The following is a 19,263-nucleotide window of genomic DNA, read 5'->3' on the forward strand; positions in this document are numbered from 1 at the left end:
ACACTTGCTATGGGCTTTGATGTTCCTTAAATTCTATGCCAGCGAAACTGTCCATGCGACGACAGCACGAGTCGATGAAAAGACCTTCAGGAGGTGGGCTTGGTATTGGGTGTCGATACTGTCATCCTTGGACAAGGTAAATCGGTTATACCGCAATTAAATAACATCATTAATAGCTCATATGGGCGAACCGATTTGATGGCGCCCAACCAGATGCTACAATGTTTGTCTCGTTGGACGGTACTGACTTCCGTATACAAGAGCCAACACCATTCGACCTCTCATGGTATTCCCACAAGTTCCACGGTCCTGGCCTGCGCTACGAAGTTGGATTGTGTATTACAACAGGGCACATCGTTTGGGCCAACGGAGGTGTTCCCTGTGGAAGTTGGTCAGACTTATCGCTTGCACGAAATGCCTTCGTGCACGCACTAGAGGACGGTGAAATGGCATTGGCGGATCGAGGGTACACGGATCAAGAGTTTTTCGTAAACTCAAGATATCAACCCGAAAGCGCTCACCGTCAAAAGGAAATCATGGCACGGCATGAGACTGTCAATGCACGGATTGAAGCAGTTTGGTGTGATGCGGCAGATTTTCCGACATCGAACTGATCTCCATATTGAATGCTTCTATGCTGTGATCAACGTTGTCCAGCATGGGATTGAAACCTCCAATCCGCTGTTCTCAGTAGTTGAAGAAAATTAGGTTAATCATTGATTAACAATTTCCTGCAGCCTCCTGATTTACCCCCTGGATCGAAACGGGAATAAATTTGTAATATGCGCAGTCTATAAGGAAATAGAAGTATCAATTATGGAGGCACTACATAACAACCAATAAAATTGTGATCAATTTACTTAAGCTACATACTAGCCATGTTCAGACAAATCTGTGTCAAGAATGCCAGTACAGTTCCAGCAGTTTACGACAGTTGATTGCGACAATGAGCGCCAGGCATCCTTGACCCATGCCATTGCTTGGATAAGACGTACTTCCTACAGTTTGTCTTCTCTGCCTTCCATAACCATTTCGATTTGGTCCAGGGCATTCTGAAGCTGGCGCTGCTTGACCTTCGCAAGCACGCAAAAATACCGGCATTATGTGGCTGCAGGTAGGCTGTGGCAACATCTTCACCCCCACATTTGTCAAAAGGGCGTCATCAGCTGGCTCATGAGGTGGTGCGTTGCCCACAAGCATCAAAATCTTGCGGTCCTCGGCCACCATGCGATCGTTCAGGTCGACCACATCGGAACTGTCTGCGTTGATGGTGAGTGCAAGGGTGATTCGCTTCTTTGACTCCTTTATCCAGGAACGCGGCTACGGGTGATCGACTGGTGCTGCAACAAGCAGTACGAGGTTTCGTCCGTGTTGAAGACGTCGTTCATGTTATAACCACTCGTTTCTTGTAGCATTTTCTGGCGACCGACGATAACATCAGCCGCGGGTGTCGAGGCAGCTTCGCCGTGCTGACCCTTGCTGATGAGTCCGTGTTTTCGTTGGAACTTGTATAGCCAACCCTTGGAAATCGATAGGCACTGGCTACTAAGGGGACGCAGCGCACTTGGTGGAGACGAACATTACGCTGCAGGCACCCGCAATGGGCACCAGGGGAGGTATATTGTGAAATGAGAAACTAAATTTACTTGCTCAATGCGCCCATACTATGCAGAGAAAATGTTTGGGCTGGAACTTGTGTTTTTTTTGTGTGAGTCTGCGGTTATGTGTCCCAATAATTTTTTAAAAATCAGCTGTACTATCCAAAGTAGGATAAATGACCCTATTTTGATCACAATTATGCATAATATATGCAACGTTAGGTCTTGAAAAAGGACCAAAGCTCAATTTGTCACTTTTGTCTCCAAAAAGTTTAGAAAACATGATCATTTACGACGCTATTCACGCACAGCTCTTTCTTCGACTGCTTTGGCTTGACGATCTTGTTCTTCAATGCACCATCGGTACTCGCGCTCCAAGCGCAGGTCTTCGCGGTTTTATTGTTCGATGCGCCACTGGTATTCGCACTCTAAGCGCCGTTCGTCGCGTTCTACAGCTTACTCGTGCATCATAAGTACAACAAACATCATATCCGATTATGCCTTCTTGTCCGCATCAGCAGCGCCGTCGATGAACTTGTCGATAGAGCGACATTTATTGGCGACATCTGACTGCAAAACCCCACCGTCATCAGCTCGCTTGAATTGGCTACTGAGGGTCTTCAGCGCACTGACATCCAAGCCAGTGCGACTTAGCCTTGTCACTTACACGAGAACAGTTGGCTCACTGGCCGGTTCACTGACTGGTTCGATTTCATCACGCTCCGAACCTATTACACAAAATAAATGTTGGATATACTCTACAATCTTATCGATACTGGATGGGGTGTCCTCGTCATCATCACCATCCTCCGTAGTAAGAACGGATGCTTCCACGTCAATCTGACAACCGATACGCTTTGCGCGTGCCACATCCACCGGACATGAAGGGTCACCGGTGGGCTTGGGGTGGTTTCGCAGCAACGAGAACTTGCGCTTCAACGCGTCCATATCACGAAAGGGCCAATGTTGTAGGCATCCTCGACCCGCACCCAAGCGTTCCGCCCTGTAGGCAGAAACGCATCGACGTGGTCCAGCGTCAACGACACCGACGCTGGGCCCCAAGACGTCCCTCCGATCCCTTAGACATGGTTGCGCGTAAATTGATGAGCTGACTAAAATATAACCTGTATGATTTGTTACAACTTTGTGGGGTGGAAATATGCGAGACCTGTAGCATACGTATATGCATATTGCTGACACCGTTTCGGGGTGTCCGCAATACCGTTATGCTACCGGTATTATTATTCGAAAAATGTCTCATTGGCGATCGGTAGCAAAATGAATTGCATGGGTTGTGGTAGTCCTCCTATGGGTACACTGTAAGCGTAATAGACTTGTCAGTTCCTACTAGAGTAAATAACATCAAAACAATATGTAATTATGTATCAAATTAATTACACTACTGGGTATTTCTCATATCATTTGAAATGAATGACCCCTAAAGGACAGTGCGTGCTCTTAATTGTTTCACGCTCTGTCCAGTATACTTGATCGCCCAAAAGTGCTCATAGAGACGAACAAAAATGCCCATGTTCAGGGACGACAGTCGATGACTTTGTCCGAAATAACCCCCGTGAGACTGAGATTTTGGCTGTGGGTAGTACCATAGATCAGTGGAGTTGACTTTGCCAAAGTCAACTGGATCAAGTCTGGTTATCGACACAGAGGTTTTATTGACATGGATTGGATACATGTACGTAACGAGTACGAATGAGGCATGTTCGTCAAGGGCTCGAATGGTATGAGCGGTTATACCATTCCATAACGACTCGGACAAATATTTGCTGGATATGTGCTTCGGACGCGCACTTCAATGGATTTATGCATTAAATGCGAATAGTTGTACCTCAGGCCTTGTCCGGGTAGCGGCACGGGCTAAGGCCTACCTGCCGGTTTTCCCGACAAGAGGAATCGATTGGACATTTGGTGAAGTGCACGATTGGGGCTCACTCCTCGCCAAGGCACCGCCTGCACAAAATTATACACACGACCTCCGCTACGCTGCGGTGCGCGCAATTTTGTGGGCGCTCTCTACTGTAAAGCTGATCGTTCTTATGCGGGTGTATACAATACACAAGTATGTCCGAACATATTCGTTCGGACACTTTCATTCGGACAAAATATGTTCCCCTTAAGTCCAATACAAATGCCAAGTATGTCCGACTGAATTTGTCCAAACGGTGTCCGCAAAGTGATCATATTCAACCATATTACTGGTGGAGATAATGAACCGTTACCAGGATCATAAACGGTTACGTACACTTCGTTTTGTGAGGCTGATTAGCCATTGTATTTTGAAGTTCGATTATTATGACAAATCAAACCAGCTCAATTATATAGTATATAGTGATACACTGCCAAACTTCGGTGTCCCGTTGACAAAGTCTCGCAAGTTGATTTGCTATCACCTTTTTTTATTTAACGTTAACGTTAGCTAAAAAATCGTACTATTTAGAGTATACTAGTATTATGAAATCAAGTTTTCATTGACTTGACACATCGCACGTCGACGGAAGTACCTCAGTTGGTGAATTTAGGTTCAAGATTTCGTTTAATGAGTGGCCAAAGCACCATGTTCATTTTATTTTGAAATGGAATTTTAGGTACTATTTATACAGTACTGTGGATGTGTAAATTCATTGGCAGATTTAGTCTTGGTTGAAGTATTGATACGATTTGAAAATTGTACTTTCTTCGACACCTAACTGAAAATGTGCCTTGCCGTACGGAAAGTACAAGGGGGATTTACCGGGGAAGTACCTATGATGGAAAAGATTCTTCAACTATATTAAATGCTTTTGAAAACCAAGTATACCATACATAATTAAATCATGCGGATCACACTTCGTGGGAAATACTTGATATCCGGATGTCCCAAAGCCTTTTAACCTTGCAGCGCAGGCGCACCTCACTTTCGAAGTGGCTTAAGAGTAGCAATGAGTTCGTCGGCGCCGCTGAGTCCAGCCTTGGAAGCTCAGAAGGCGATCTATGACGAAGCCATGGTACATGTGAATGCTGGTGTTGCTGCACAGAGCGCCAACAACCAAGCAGACGCGGAGAAAGCGTTCACGGCCGCCGTGGTAGTGTTGACGAAGGGTCTCGCGCTCAAGTTCTCCCACGAAGATATAGACGCGTCGGCGCGACTGACCAAGAAGATGGGACGGTACCTCGACATGATTAAGGGTCAGCATGCCAAGTCTCTGGAGAGTTCGTCAGCGAAGTACAACATCTTGGACTTTGACAACTTGCCCGAGCGGTACGAGCCGATCACCAAGCTCTTGACGACGTCCCCCGTTCACGGCGACATCTTTGCGTCGATGCAAAAGATCTTTGGGTTCCAAGACACGAGCGTGAAGAACCAAAAGGAGCACTTGCTGCTTCTCTTGACCAATTACAAGGAAAGCTTGGAAACCCCCGTGCCGGAAGCGTACACGGAAAAGGTGAAAAAGAGCGCGAAGGACAAAGTGGTCGAATTGCCCAAGGACGCCGACGACGCCGCCGTCCAAGCTGTGACCAAGTTGCACCTGCGCCTCTTTGACAACTACCACAAGTGGTGCAAGTACCTCAAGGTGCCGCCGTCCTTCTCCACCGAGCCATTGGCGGACTTGGTCTTGTTTTTTCTCATGTGGGGCGAAGCGGGCAACTTCCGCCAAACCCCCGAACTGCTCTGCTTCTTGTTCCATTCGTTGTGCGCGACCGCGCAACCCACGGAGACCCCCAAAGAGTCGGGCTTCTACTTGACCACAGTCATCCGCCCCATTTACGTCGAAGTGAAGAAGGACAACGACAAGAAGACGCCGCTCGGCCAACGCGCGCCGCACAAGGAGATCCGCAACTACGACGACTTTAACGAGTTCTTCTGGACCAAAGCATGCCTCAAGTATGACGCCTACAACATCAAGGAAGCGCTGGGCGCCGTGGACAAGAAGGGCAACCCGAAGGACGCCAAAAAGACGTTCATCGAGACGCGGTCATGGGCGCGGGCGCTGTGGTCGTTTCGGCGCATCTTCCTCTTCAATTTCACGCTCTTTTGCGCCGTCGTGGGGTTTGCACTCAACATGGTGCTGCTGTGTCCAGAGAGTCCCATCATGTACGGCCCCGACATGGGCAAGGAGCTCGCGATCTTTGGGAAGCAGTACTTCAACCCCAAAGCCCGGTACAGTCTTGCCAACGACGACAGCACGACCACCTCGGGTCTGTGCAACCTCCCCAAGCTGGCCACGTGTCTGGGCGTGACGGACTTCGTACCCGGCGTCACATTTGGCATCATCCCCCAAGACTTCAAGATGCTCATCGCGGATGTGCCGTTCCAGCCGTGTGTGGAGATGTTGTCTGGGCGATGCACGTGCTACATTGAGATCTTGGACCGATGCTTGAGCCAAGTCGGGTCGGGGAAAGCGCTCGTGTCGGATGCTTCCTCGGGCAACACTCGCGACTTTAAGATGGTCAAGTACGACCAGCGCAAGTGCATGCCAGACTGGAAGAAGGCCGCGTTCAAAGTGATCAACAACGCCGGCCCGGGGCTGCTCAACTGCGCCGTGTGCAACATCCAAGCGCCGACGCTCGTGCCCAACTTGATGGTGAAACTCATCGACACGAGTCGTACCGACATGGGTCCGCTCATCTTTGCCGGGGGCGTGGGGCTCGTGGGGCTGTTTCTTGTGGGGGAAGTGAGCAACCGCCTCTTCTCCGGCCTCTTTATCGGGTACGTGGGCCGCAACCTGCCCGTGCCGTGCTGCGGGTACCTCCGGTACATGTGCTTTTGGCTGTTCCTGTTCACGGTCAAGATCATGTTTGGGTACAACTTTATGGTCAAGAACCTCGTCGAGACGTCGCTCATGATTTGGATGTCGGACCCGCTGCAGTACCTCAAAGTGTCCAACTTTATGATCCAAGCGTCGTACCACAACGTGGTGTACATTGCGTTCCTGTGGCTGCCTGCGTTCATCGTGTTCATGTACGACGCGCAGATCTTCTACGCCCTGTTTTCGGTTGTATTTGGGTCCATCCGAGGCTTCAACCTCCGCATCGGCGAGCTTCGATCGTTCCGCATCCTCCGCTTGGCATTCAAGGATATTCCGCGCATGTTCAATTACAAGTTGGTTTCAAATGCCATCGAATCCAAAGTGTCTCAGCAAGCCATCGACGCCCCACACTCCAACACACAAATTGCCAAGAAGAAGACGACGATCTCCCCAGTAGTATGTCCCACCGCCACTATCGACGAGCAGCCCCTTCGCATCCAAACGACGCTGTACTCTGGCGCGACAGACGACGACACCCCCACTAGCCAAAGCGGCACCACCAATCGGAGCTGCTTTGGCTCGGTGGTGTCGGGCATCGGCGGCGAAGAGTTCGACCGCGTGATCCCGTTTGCACTCGCGTGGAACCGATGCCTCCGCAGCATGCGCGACGCCGATGTGATCTCGAACCGCGAGTTGAGTGTGCTCAGCTACTTGATTGAAGGCGACGATGACGCCAGCTCGAGACGGCGACTGTACACGCCCGTGTTTTTGACCGCGGGGAAACTGGACGAGTCGCTCGAGATCATCACCGACTGCGGGGTCGTGTACGACCGCCTCAAGAGCGACAAGAAGAAGGACGCGGCGCTGGCCAAAGTGGAGCTGTCCATGCACCAGCGCGTGACAAAGGACAGCTTGCGCGTCGAAGCGTGCGTCGGGTCGTTCAAGTTTACGGTGCGGGTGCTGCAGCTGCTTCTGGGCGACGCGCATGCCGACATGGACGCGTGCTTTGAGTTCGTGGAAGAGTCCATCGTCAACAGAACGGCGCTCAAGGGGCTCAACGTGGCCAATCTGTACGATCTCCGGTCCGCCAGTGCCGAGCTCATGAAGGCCATCTTGGACACGCCCACAAGCTCGAAAGACGACAGTTTGCACTTTCAACGGGCACTCTATCGTGTGATCGACTCGGCCGAGCAAGTTCTAGGGCAACTCAAGAAACTCCTGTCCAAGCAAGACAGTTTGGTCGCCATCTTGAAACACACCCCGCTCAAGCCCAACGCGTTCTTCATTGCGCCAGAATCGACGCACCAGTATGCGACGGTGCAACTGCAAACGCTCGTGTCGGACCCGGCGTCCATGGCGATCGTGAGCCGGGCGTACCAAGTGCTCACGGTGGACAACTTTGACGCAGAGCCGCGGTCCGAGGAAGGCCAGCGCCGCCTCCGGTTCTTTGCCAACTCGATGTTCATGGACATGCCGCTGGCCCAGTCGGTCAAGCGCATGCACTCGCTGTCGATCGCGACGCCGTACTACAGTGAGATCGTCCTCTACTCGATCAAGGAGCTCACGCAAGCCAACGACGACAGCATCAAGCTGCTGTACTACCTCCAAACGATCTACCACGTCGAGTGGGACCACTTTCTCGAGCGGTTCAAGGTCAAGGACGAGGCAGACGCGCTGGCCAAAGTGCCGGAAGAGGTGCAGCTGTGGGCGTCGTATCGAGGGCAGACGCTGGCGCGCACGATCCGAGGCATGATGTACAACGCCGAAGCGATCCGGTTCCTGTACTGGCTCGAGCTCGGCAACAACGAGCCCATGCCCGAGTCTGCCAACAAGGACCTGGACGAGATGGTCGCGCTCAAGTTCAACTACGTCGTGACGTGCCAGATCTACGGCAAGCAAAAGGACGAGGGCAAGCAGCAGGCAGGGGACATTGAGTACCTGCTCAAGAAGCACCCTGGGCTCCGCGTGGCGTACGTGGACGGCCCGAAGAAGATGAAGGAGGGTCCGCCAAAGTACTTTTCGTGTCTGGTGCGGGCGGCCAACGACAAGATCGTCGAAGTGTACCGCGTGGAGCTACCTGGCGACCCCATCGTCGGCGAAGGCAAGCCCGAGAACCAGAATCACGCCGTGATCTTTTCCCGCGGCGAGCTCATCCAGTGCATCGACATGAACCAGGACGGGTACTTGGAGGAGTGCTTGAAGATGCCCAACCTGCTGGCGACGGTGGACCGCCCCGAACATGCCGCGAGCCCCGTGACCATCATCGGGTTCCGCGAGTACGTGTTCACGGGCGGCGTGTCCAACCTCGCTAGCTTCATGCAGATCCAGGAGCTGTCGTTCGTGTCCCTCGGCCAGCGTATGCTCGCGTACAACTATGTGCGACAGCACTATGGCCATCCAGATATCTTCGACAAGCTGTTCGCGATGGGTACGGGGGGTACGGCCAAGGCATCGCGGGGGATCAACCTCTCGGAGGACATCTTTGCCGGCTTCAACACGACGCTGCGGGGCGGACGGGTCTCCCACGAAGAGTTCATCCAGGTGGGCAAGGGGCGCGACGTGGGCATGCAGCAGCTCGCGCTCTTCGAAGCCAAGCTCTCGTCCGGCGCCGGCGAGTGCGTCACATCCCGCGACGTCATGCGCATGGCCACGCGCCTCGACCTGTTCCGGCTGCAGTCGTGGTTCTACGGCAACCTCGGCTGGTACTTTACGCAGACCATGACTGTGTTTGGCGTGTACTTTTTCATCTACGGCAAGATCTACTTTGCACTCAGCGGCATGGACGCGTTCTACCTCCAGCTCGGCCGCCTCGGCATCAGCGGCGTCCTCAACACGTCATGGGCGCTCCAGTTTGGCTTCCTTCTCGTCGTGCCTGTGATTGGCGTCGTGGGGGTCGAAAAGGGGTTCCGTCATGGGTTGTCGTACTTGTTCTACAACGTGTTGACGCTAGGCCCGCTCTTCTTTACCTTCCAAATGGGCAACCGAATGCACTACTTTGATCGGACGTTGATCCACGGAGGAGCGAAATACCGCGCCACCGGACGGGGGTTCACGATCAAGCACGAAAAGTTTGCCGAATTGTATCGGTTCTACGCGTTCTCGCACTTTTACCGGGGCGTGGAGCTCATGTTTCTGTTGTGCATGTTTGGCATTTACGGGTCGTTCAACTGGTGCAACTGCTCGTGGACGATCGACCGCATGTTTTACAACGACGTGGAGCCGCTCCCGTACGAGTGGCGGCAGCGCTGCTATGCCAACTTTTACCAGCAGTGCGTACTACCCACCAACCAGAACTACGGCATCATGAGCTACTCATTGTGGCTGATTGCGGCGACGTGGGTGTGGTCTCCGTTCTTCTTTAACCCGAGCGCGTTCGACTGGGAAAAGCTCATGGCCGACTTTAGCGACTGGCAAAACTGGCTCAAGACCAAGAACGACTCGGCCGAGAGTTGGTATGGATGGTGGACGGCCGAGCTGGACTTTATGGAGCACTCGACGTCGTTCTCGTGCTTCATCACGGCCGTCCGCAAGACGCGCTTCCTCCTCGTCGCCATCGGCATCTACCTCCAGCTCATGTACCGGTTGTTCTACAAGGACCTGCACAAGACTGTAGCTGAAGGGGACCCGATGAAGCCATACTTTTTGGCTGGTGCGATCCTCGTGGTACTGCTAATCCTCGGCTGCTGCGCATGGATAGCTAGCCGCGTAGCCAAGAAGATGGCGTCCAAGCAGCGCAAACTTCGCACGCTCAAGTTTAATATCTCTGGCATCGTGCTCGTGCTGGTCGTGGCGTCGCTGCTTTACATTTCCGTGCACAACCTCGCCGAGATCTTTGTCATTGTGTGCCTCGGCATGTACTGGTTCCTTCAGATTGCCATCGCCCGCCGCAAGCAAGAGCACGCCGTGACGATTCAAATCGCCCAGTTCTTTGACATTGTCATTGGGTGGATTGTGTTTGGCCCCATCTTGTTCATCTCCATGTTCATGCCGTTCGTGTCGGCGTTCCAGCAGCGCGTGATGTTTAACAGCGCGTTCACGTCGGGCTTGGAAGTGTCCAAGCTCTTGGGCAATGATGTCGTGGCCGAGTCCAAGCAGCCAGTGGCCGCCCCCGCAAAGGAAGAGCCCAAACCCAAAGCCAAGGCGACCAAGAAGAAAAAGATCGACGAACCCACGCACTACGGCGCCATCTAATTCGAGTCTTGGAGTCTTTGCTTGTATATACACAATTTATATCGTGGATTTGGATGTTGATCAACCACCACTACCGCTGCAATGATGGTGGCATGCCGTCGCCATATATATAAGTACCGGTAATGTATAGGGTCGCAGGAGTATAGATTAGGTATTGGTTGTCGATTCGAAATTGGTCAATCGAATGAACAGAATAAACCCAAACCGACAGACAATCGAAAATAGACCAATCAAAACCCAGATCACGAATCAAGTGGCCAATCACAAATTCACGAATTCAACATCGAATTAGTGTGTAAATGAAATTAGTGTGACACTGGACGAAAAGTCAGTCCAAAGAATCGATCTGCCCAGGGTCACGTCACACATTAATCAGCACAGAATTAAAATCACTCACCGGACTTGATGAATGTATGGTCAAACGGGTAACAATATTCATATACAGAGGTAACGTAAACTCTATAATATAATTATCTTATATGAGTACGACTCGCTCGAGTCAGGCAGACATCCCTGCCATAATCATGATAACAGTCCTCGTCCTCTATATCGACAATGCTCATGTAAGAAGTTTGGGCCAATTGGCTCGACCACTTGCTTGTTCACAAGAGACAGTTCACACTATACAAATATCATCAGTCTGATTTAGGAGAAATTTAAATAAATCCTCGTAATAAAAATGATTTTGCGGCAAAATTTGAGGTGAAAAGTGGAGGTAATTTGGGACAGAGTAGTACCGAATTAACGGATAATCGTCCAGACAACAAAGCTTTGTTTGCACAGATAAGACGCAGGATCATGTCACCCTACACATACAGTACAGAAGACCTGTAACCTGGGACTCCGTACCTAACCCCGGTGGGCACGTGTACCGTACGTGTATTTCACGCTATTTCCGGGGTTGTGTTGCATCCCAGTGGTTAGCTACTTAACGTTAAAGCCTTGTCTAAATGTGTTGTGAAATCCACTGTACTTATCTGTGCAATAACCAGGACAAATATCCGTTAGTTAATTCGATATTCCCCGAGAAAAGGTAGTTTTCGACCTCCAGCACGCAATACGGAAACTACCTCGTCCCCATTTTTGCACGAGGGCATACTAATTCAATATTTTCCAAAAACTTATCATTTTAAATTTCAAGAGGATCGATTTGAAATTCTAAATTGTTTTTTTTAAACGCAATGCCGGCTGTTGGGTTCACACGGGGATTGTACCTCAAGTATCGATTGATGGATGCCTTTGAAAGCAGCTCATCTGTGTCGGTGGACTTACTTTTTACTCTGCTAATGTCAACTTGTATGATCTTATAAAGTTCTTACACTTTGGAATCCAATACCTGTCTTTATTTATCAAATCATGGACTTTCTCAAGAAGGTTCCACAAACCCAAACTGCTGGTATTATGCGGAAACCTGCGGAAAGGCACAAACCAATTTCTGATGGACGATGTAGTAGCCCGACAGAGACGGAAGCGCGAGTACATTCGGACCTTTATGCAGGAGTACCGTGGCAAGCAGAGGCAAGACAAGGAAACATTGCAAGCCCAGATCGATCGTTTGGAAGCGCGCGTGGCTAGATACCGCAAGAACACGGTCTTGGATGATGACAGTGGGTCCGGCATGCTGCCGTGGAAGGACGTGGCGGCGGGCTTGCACGACTCGCGGAGTGAAGCATCGAAGGATCAACGGGCTCTATCCAGTCGCATCAAGGAGTACGAGCAAGTCCTTTCTGAACTGAGGTCCTTCGTCATCGCCTCCATCGCTCCTCAGGTTCGACCATTCGTTCGTCCTTGATACAGTGCGATATACCTCACGAGAAAGCTCTGCGCAGAAGTCCCCCAGCATCCACACAGCTACTTGGCGTGACGTGACGCTGCTCTCCCATCCCACAAGTCGCCGTCTCGGGAAGCTTTGGATCACGCAGCAAATGCGCTACAACATGGATCGTCTGTTTGAGCATCATGAGATCCCATCACCCGAGTCCATGGCACTGTACAATTCCATGGACGTCGTATTCCATGAGGAAGGCCACCACTTCCTCCAAAAAGCGCACTTGACGTGGGAATGTTCCCTGGAGACAGTCGTGCGATTGTATCGGCACCACACGGGATCCATGTTCACGCTGGATGGGTTTTGTCCCATGCATTCCCAGGTAGCAGGGATATATCCATATCGACTAACGATATAGGGATAATTCCCCTTTGTGTTCACATGGATATGTAGAGTCGCGTGGAAGCGGAGGAGAACACGACGTTGCACCAGTACAAGCGTCCGAACGGATGGAACACGCACTTGCTCTGTGGGGAGTTCCAAGATGGGGATCGAACGATTCTTGTCGCACAGCACATTCTATCCGATGAAGATCGTCAACACCATGCTGGACGGCAGCGCAGTCGCATGACGTGGTATGTGTCACCTGTTTCAGTGTTGAGCTCATGACAACCAGGATCGAACTGCGGCGGGTGTCGGCCACCGTGACAAGAGAGCGGTTCCTCTGTGTCATCTCCCATGAGATTGATCAAGACGGGACGGCAGTGGGGCTGGAAGAGACATCCAAGCGGTGGGGCATGATGTCCCTTGCCCATATCAAGGACGACGACCAGCGCGAGCGAGTATTCCGCATGGTATATCGAGCGCGGAATGTTGCATTGAAGCACCAGCGCAAAAAGTGGTACGAGGACTTGGTTGCCGCCGCCGAGGATGAGCTGAGCCGCCATCGAGAGAACATGGGAGAAGCATGACGAAGATGGGGGAGCACTGGCTCCTGTAGGAGTGGGCGTATTTAAAACTAATTTCAAATGTTGAAATGTATTTAAAACATAGGCTGTCTAAGCTTAGACGTAGAGTAATTTAGACTGTTGGTGGTTTCAAACCATAGTAGGTAATTTAAAATGGACATAATATGTTTTAAATGCATTTCAATTGCGTTGTGTATTTTTTCGTGCATCGAGAAGAAAACAGTTCAAATTCTTGCAACTAGCGATAATGGACGACTCCGCGGACGAGCGGAAGGAGCGGAAGCGAGAGTACATCCGCCACTTCATGCAAGGGTACCGCGACAAGCAAAGGAAATCGAAGCATGTCCTGCAGGCACAGATCGTTCGGTTGGAAGAACGCGTGATAACGCTGCATCGTGACCGACAGCGTCAGCGAACACCAAAAAGCGACGACTCGTCGACCACCATGCTACCCTGGCGAGACGTTGCAGCGGCAATGCACGACATGCGACAGCATTCCTCCATGCAAAGACGGACGCTAACCAGTCACGTGCAGGAGTGCGAGCAGGTCCTTGCCGAGCTCAAGGAATGGATGGCGATGTCCACCATCCACGCGACTCCGAGTACACACCGAACATCATGGCGCGATTTCACGCTGCTCGCCCACCCCACCAGTCGACGTCTCGGAAAGCAGTGGATCACACAGCAAATGTACCACAACCTCGACCGCGCGTTCATGCAGCACGGCATGCCGCCACCGCATCCCCTTGCCGTGTCCAGTCCGGACAACATGCATCATTCCATGGATCTCGAATTCTCCGACGACGGACACTGCTTTGTGCAAAAGGCGCAGAAGATATGGCTCCTTCCCTTGGAGACAGTCGTCGCGCTCTTTCGGCGGCACACGGGCTCCATGTTCACCCTCGACGCGTTCACGCCCGTGCATTCCCAAGTAAGTACCATATACCTTTCCATAAAGTACTCAAGTGATGCAGATCGCCACAGAAGAGGACGGGAACACGACCCTGCATGTGTACCCCCCCTGCGCCTCGGGAGGGTTCTCCTTCAGCTTGCTCTGCGGCGAATTCCATTCACACGATCGAATTGTCCTAGTGATTCAACAGCTGCAAGGCGACGAAGCCATCCCGACGGCCAATCATCATCGCCTGCGCAAGCGCATGGTGTGGTATGTGAATGTCACAGACTTGACATGTCCTCGTGAAACGACGATATGTCACACGAATGAAATGTCGTAGGATTGAGCTTCGCCGCGAGTCTCCAACTTCAACCTACGAGCGCATCCTCAACATAACGTGGCACGACACGACCCCAGATGGAGTGGACGTGTCACTGGACGAATTGGCGGCCCGATGGGGCGTGGATCTGGGTCAAGTGACCGACGACGCTGAGAAGGAGCGGCGGCTGGTGCTGGGGTATCGGGCTCGGAACAAATCGCTGGTCCAGCAAAGGAAGCAATGGTATGCAGAGTTAGTGCACATGACCATCCAGCAGCAGCAACAGCAGCAGTACAATGCTCACATGGATACCGAATAATAGTCAAGAGCATATTAATATATCGCGTGGGGTAGAATACTATGCAGTGTGTCGATAATACTCGAGCAGTAATAAAATACTTTATAAGGGCCCGTCTGGATGCCACCCACCAATATTATGGGATATTGGAATATTGAATAAAAAACATTTTTCGACATTGCAGGAAATTCTTGGGTTTCAAGATCCAAGAATGATTTTGGGTGGTGTGTCTGGATGCCATAGAATTAATTGTAAAGAAAGTTCGGAAATGAACAGCCAATCAGAGGATACCGCAGAGCCACCCAGAGAGGACCACTGAGGATGGACGTCCTCTTTGGTGTCTTGTGGACGAAGGCGAGGTAGTGATACTCCATCTGTCTGACGAAGAGTTCCTTGGCCAGGCGGCGGCGGATGAGCCATCGACGTAGGAAGGCAATTACGATGGCCTTTCTCATTCTGAAATGCCCAGTCAATTGAACGCGCACTGCCAATATCGTCAAAATATTCTACTTATGAGTAGAACATTATTTCTTGTGGTTTTCACGATATTTCTGATAAAATTATGGAATATAACTTGGTCAAGAAATGGCATCCAGACACGCCAAATTGAAGTCGCTTATATTCTTGAATATTTTGCAAAATTATCGCGATATTTCTCAATAAAAGTGGTATCCAGAACGGGCCCTAAAGTATTGCCAATTTGATACTACGTAGTACAATTTTGTACTGGTACTACGTATTAATAGTATCAAATTGACAATACTTTAGGGCCCGTCTATCGATCTGATTGGTTGAATTCCATTGAGAAGGTTTTGATTGGCTAATAATTTTGAGCTCATCTGAGGTAGCCAATCAAATCGATTTAAATTCCATCGAGAAACCACGCCACAACACGAATTTTCACTCGAAAGCACCATACTACTGGCATTACTTTTAGTACGTGTACAGGGAACGATCCATCCATCTGAAATGTCCGTCTTAATATTATGAATTTGCTACATATTTTCCAATTATGCGCGATTCGTAAAACCGATCACAAATCTCGCCGCGAAATAATTTCATTGGCTTTCCCGATTCTGCAGAAAGCGTAAAACGAAGAAATAATGGAGCCAATTAGCGACAAGCATTTTCAGATGGACCAATGGGAGCAATTCGGGAATTCGAACCAAATCAATATTATTTTAAATGAGTTCACAATATATATATTAACACCGTACAGGTTGATCGATCGCATGTTCGTGTTAATGGGATGTACGGAGGAAGATATGAGAGAGCTTCCGATGCAAATGACTGAGATACGCTTCTTCGGACGGGAGGCCATGGAGTGACCCGTACAAGTATCGGATGGACACGACCACGAAGACGGCAACGGCGGCGTTGACGGCATCCCATGCAATGCTCCAGCACACGGACATGAACCAAGATGTCCAGGAAGTGCTGGTCGTCGATTCGGCGGTAGCGGCGACGTCGGTAGCATGAGAGGATGCGTCGGGCAGGGCAGCAATGTGAGAAGTTTGTCGTCGGCTGACGACTTGCATGGTGAGTGGAGGGCGGTACTTGCGATAGCTCAATCGACGATCGATGGGAAGTTTTTCCGACGTCGTAAGCGATGGGCATTCCATGGGTCCAAGGGCAGTCGCCGGTGAAGCGAATGGGTCCGCTGATGGCGGACATGATGGAGCGGAATCATCGTGTTGTGAAGATTCTTGTGGACAGAGGATGGGAGGCATGTGGGCAAGGAGTCGTCGAACGATGCATGAGGCCACGACGAGAGCCGTCGCGACCGCTGCGAAGGACATTGGTGGCGGCAGCGCAGCCTCGGTAGCCTCCATCACGTCGATGGCCAGAGCAAAAATACAAGAAACCTCCGCAAGACGGTTTCCATTTTCTTCAGTTACAGCTCTCTGATTGGTCCAATTTAATCGCCTTTGATTGGCAAACGTGCCGAACGACTTTTTTACTGACAAATGAGAGCAATGGTGAATGAAGGGCGACTTGATGGGGCCATTACGCTTGATGCATGCAGAATCGTCATGGAGTACGTACTGTAGTGACATTTGGCTGGCCGTTAAAGAGCCAGAAAAGGGACGCTCCCGACAATTGAAATGGTGGCAAGCCAATCCGAAGCGCCGTGATCCGAAATAGCAGCCAATGGCATCACTTGATTTCAATGCCTTTTCACACCTGACGTCCATGCCTCGGTACTGGGTAATAATGTAAGTAAGTACTTCTGAGTCAACGTTGGATTGACCACACCGGCCTCTGCAGCCATGCCGCCAAAGAAAGACGATGGACTGGCCAAGATGCAGCGCAAGATCCGCAAGCGAGGATACATGCGCACATTCATGCAGGTGTACCGGAACCGCGAGCGGTGCGAGGTCGAGAGGCTCAAGGCCCAAGTGGAGGAGCTCGAGCTCGACCTGGCCAAACGGTTGGTCGAACGGAAAGCAGCACGGAGCGAGAAGACCACCAAGAGCAGTCCACTCGAGTCGGAACTGCCTTGGAAAGAAGTGGCGAAGGCCATGTACGAGATGAGTCAGGAAGTTGCTACCACCCGTCGGATGCTTCAGCACGACGCGGCCGAAGCCGAGGTCGTTGGACTCGACTTGCAGGGCTGGGTAGCCTCCTTCGGCAACCCCACGGTTGGAGTAATCATATGGACTTGAGTAGCTCAAGTGTATGATGTAGGCGCCGCTGAGCAGCCGGTGCCAGACCTGGCGCGATGTGACGCTGCTGTCGCACCCGCGGTCGCGGCAGCTGGGCAAGCAGTGGATCACGCAGCACATGTATCACAACGCCAACCGCATTTTCCAGCAGCAGGAGTGTCCTCCCGCGTACTACAACATCATCGACAACAGCTGGGACATCGACTTTTCATCGGGCGAGTGCTACTACATCGTCGAGCGCGGCCATGTCGACTGGAACATGTCGTTAGCCAACGTGCAGTCCATGTTTCGAAACCACATGTGCTCCATGTTTACAATCGATGCTTTTTGTCCCCTCACCACCAACGTAAGACGAGAAATCGCGTACGAGATGTTGTTTTAGTCCGAGTTGTTTTACCATGCGTTTTGGGTGGAATTAACTTAACTTCACATGCTTTTGTGAATGATTAGACGCTGGCGGAAGCGTCCGACAACACGGTGCTGCATCAGTTGGTTCCGTCGGGGGAGAGCAGCCCTGTGACACAGTACGTCAACCTCCTCGGCGCCGAGTTCAATGAAAGCCACGACCGGTCCGTGGTGGTTGTGACGCAAATCCAGGACGACGAGATGGCGGCTCACAGTGCCACGTCATTGCCCCAACGCAGCCGCATGACGTGGTAAAATGATCCCAACTCGTTTATCCCTTGGTCATGTTGTTTGCATTGCAGGGTTGAGTTCAATGGCGATAGCCACCGGACGCGGGGGAGATACGTGTCGATCGTGTCGCAGCAGTTTACGACCGGCGGCGGGTTCGTGTCGATGGCGGACGAGGCGCGGGAGTGGGGCTTCGACCTGAGCCAGGTCCCGCCGTGGGAGCAGGAGCAGCTGTTCGTGCGGCTGCACCGCCAGCGCCACGAAGGGCTGAGGGCGTCCCGGCAGCGATGGTACAGTGATCTCATCACGCAGGAACTGACCACCCGCGAGTATGCACACACGATCAAGCTAGAGCCTGCATCACGATAACTAACGTTGCAGTACGTAACAGCGACACAATCAAATGTACTGAATAGGATTGAGCCAATCAGATTGCAGAAAACCAACATTGAATTAGTGTGTGCCATAAATTAGTGTGATTCCAATGTCACGGAATCGAATGAATTTGGCAATTTCAGTAGGTCCTATCCAATCAAACGTCACTCCTGAAACATTTCAGCCAATAGTTGAAACCACATGGGTTTAGGTGGCCAATTTGGTCCAATGAAAATGTTGCTCTTTGAAATCTTCGTGTTACGATGACGTATCGACTTGCACGAGTAATTTCATCATGTTGTCGTTGGCCATGGCCAGGGCCACATTCGTGCGGGACACCATCGTGTTGCGCAGCGTCGTGCGCTTCATGTGGTCGCTGAGGCCATTGACGTCCACGGAAACCCGCTTGGCTTCGACATCCACGGACGTGTACCCGTCGTTGGTGAAGTTCTGAGACGTTTCACAGTACACGCGAAGCTGGGTCTTGGTCGCCGACAGCCGCTTGATCTCGAGCCTAACTTGTGTTTAGTCTAAACTCGAGCAGAATAGTCGAAGGTCTTAATAGAATCAAGAACCGCCTGAGCCAATCAAATCACGTCCACCTGTCGAATTTCTGCCAATCCAAACGTTTGACCCCTCCGCAAGAATTGGGCAAAACCACATGCATATTAATCGTTGTAAAGTACATGTATAGGGCGTACAACACATATATACTAATCATTGTAAAGTACATGTATAGGGTGTACAACACATATATATACTTATCGGTGTAAAGTATACTGTGTACAAGATGAAATAGGATCAAAT

General features: G+C 51.1%; 7 protein-coding genes across 8 annotated transcripts in view; 4 read left to right on the forward strand and 3 right to left on the reverse strand.

Moving 5' to 3' along the window:
* Positions 1-1,304: 1,304 nt before the first annotated feature.
* H257_07748 (hypothetical protein) lies at positions 1,305-2,546 on the reverse strand (the record flags this gene model as incomplete). The annotated part of the gene is made up of 2 exons (XM_009833379.1): positions 1,305-1,505; positions 2,361-2,546. The coding sequence occupies 2 exons, from the start codon at positions 2,544-2,546 to the stop codon at positions 1,305-1,307; spliced, it is 387 nt and encodes a 128-aa protein (XP_009831681.1).
* A 1,974-nt stretch (positions 2,547-4,520) lies between these two features.
* On the forward strand, positions 4,521-10,675 carry H257_07749 (hypothetical protein). The gene has a single exon (XM_009833380.1). It carries the CDS (start codon positions 4,535-4,537, stop codon positions 10,532-10,534), a length of 6,000 nt encoding a protein of 1,999 aa, XP_009831682.1. The 5' UTR covers positions 4,521-4,534; the 3' UTR covers positions 10,535-10,675.
* A 1,194-nt stretch (positions 10,676-11,869) lies between these two features.
* H257_07750 lies at positions 11,870-13,336 on the forward strand. 2 transcript variants are annotated; one of them, XM_009833381.1, is made up of 4 exons: positions 11,870-12,302; positions 12,364-12,684; positions 12,756-12,937; positions 12,979-13,336. In XM_009833381.1, the coding sequence occupies exons 1-4, from the start codon at positions 11,973-11,975 to the stop codon at positions 13,271-13,273; spliced, it is 1,128 nt and encodes a 375-aa protein (XP_009831683.1). In that variant the 5' UTR covers positions 11,870-11,972; the 3' UTR covers positions 13,274-13,336. The 2 variants fall into 2 exon arrangements, with proteins under 2 accessions (XP_009831683.1, XP_009831684.1); XM_009833382.1 differs by having other exon boundaries at positions 12,756-13,336.
* A 151-nt stretch (positions 13,337-13,487) lies between these two features.
* On the forward strand, positions 13,488-14,895 carry H257_07751 (hypothetical protein). Its single transcript, XM_009833383.1, has 3 exons — positions 13,488-14,201; positions 14,245-14,435; positions 14,506-14,895. The coding sequence occupies exons 1-3, from the start codon at positions 13,518-13,520 to the stop codon at positions 14,801-14,803; spliced, it is 1,173 nt and encodes a 390-aa protein (XP_009831685.1). The 5' UTR covers positions 13,488-13,517; the 3' UTR covers positions 14,804-14,895.
* A 1,031-nt stretch (positions 14,896-15,926) lies between these two features.
* Positions 15,927-16,629, reverse strand: H257_07752 (hypothetical protein). Its single transcript, XM_009833384.1, has one exon. It carries the CDS (start codon positions 16,612-16,614, stop codon positions 16,024-16,026), a length of 591 nt encoding a protein of 196 aa, XP_009831686.1. The 5' UTR covers positions 16,615-16,629; the 3' UTR covers positions 15,927-16,023.
* A 381-nt stretch (positions 16,630-17,010) lies between these two features.
* Positions 17,011-18,546, forward strand: H257_07753 (hypothetical protein). The gene is made up of 4 exons (XM_009833385.1): positions 17,011-17,424; positions 17,471-17,794; positions 17,899-18,104; positions 18,156-18,546. Exons 1-4 carry the CDS (start codon positions 17,053-17,055, stop codon positions 18,448-18,450), a joined length of 1,197 nt encoding a protein of 398 aa, XP_009831687.1. The 5' UTR covers positions 17,011-17,052; the 3' UTR covers positions 18,451-18,546.
* A 120-nt stretch (positions 18,547-18,666) lies between these two features.
* The window catches only part of H257_07754, a 2,198-nt gene continuing 1,601 nt past the window's right edge, over positions 18,667-19,263 (reverse strand). The window contains exon 4 of the mRNA XM_009833386.1: positions 18,667-18,970. Within this exon, the coding sequence (XP_009831688.1) occupies positions 18,715-18,970 (256 nt within the window). The 3' untranslated portion in view covers positions 18,667-18,714. The remainder of the gene's footprint in view (positions 18,971-19,263) is intronic.

This window comes from Aphanomyces astaci (genome assembly GCF_000520075.1).
Source record: "Aphanomyces astaci strain APO3 unplaced genomic scaffold supercont1.16, whole genome shotgun sequence".
Lineage (NCBI taxonomy): Eukaryota > Oomycota > Saprolegniomycetes > Saprolegniales > Verrucalvaceae > Aphanomyces > Aphanomyces astaci.

Excerpts from the sequence above, each read along its gene's own strand:
- H257_07749 (XM_009833380.1), top strand. The coding sequence starts at position 4,535 with ATGAGTTCGTCGGCGCCGCTGAGTCCAGCCTTGGAAGCTCAGAAGGCG.
- H257_07750 (XM_009833381.1), top strand. The coding sequence starts at position 11,973 with ATGGACGATGTAGTAGCCCGACAGAGACGGAAGCGCGAGTACATTCGG. Across the intron at positions 12,685-12,755 it reads TTTGTCCCATGCATTCCCAG|AGTCGCGTGGAAGCGGAGGA; the intron begins GTAGCAGGGATA and ends ATGGATATGTAG. Across the intron at positions 12,938-12,978 it reads CAGCGCAGTCGCATGACGTG|GATCGAACTGCGGCGGGTGT; the intron begins GTATGTGTCACC and ends CATGACAACCAG.
- H257_07751 (XM_009833383.1), top strand. The coding sequence starts at position 13,518 with ATGGACGACTCCGCGGACGAGCGGAAGGAGCGGAAGCGAGAGTACATC. Across the intron at positions 14,202-14,244 it reads TCACGCCCGTGCATTCCCAA|ATCGCCACAGAAGAGGACGG; the intron begins GTAAGTACCATA and ends CAAGTGATGCAG. Across the intron at positions 14,436-14,505 it reads CTGCGCAAGCGCATGGTGTG|GATTGAGCTTCGCCGCGAGT; the intron begins GTATGTGAATGT and ends GAAATGTCGTAG.
- H257_07752 (XM_009833384.1), bottom strand. The coding sequence starts at position 16,614 with ATGGAGGCTACCGAGGCTGCGCTGCCGCCACCAATGTCCTTCGCAGCG.
- H257_07753 (XM_009833385.1), top strand. The coding sequence starts at position 17,053 with ATGCCGCCAAAGAAAGACGATGGACTGGCCAAGATGCAGCGCAAGATC. Across the intron at positions 17,425-17,470 it reads CCTCCTTCGGCAACCCCACG|GCGCCGCTGAGCAGCCGGTG; the intron begins GTTGGAGTAATC and ends TGTATGATGTAG. Across the intron at positions 18,105-18,155 it reads CAACGCAGCCGCATGACGTG|GGTTGAGTTCAATGGCGATA; the intron begins GTAAAATGATCC and ends TTTGCATTGCAG.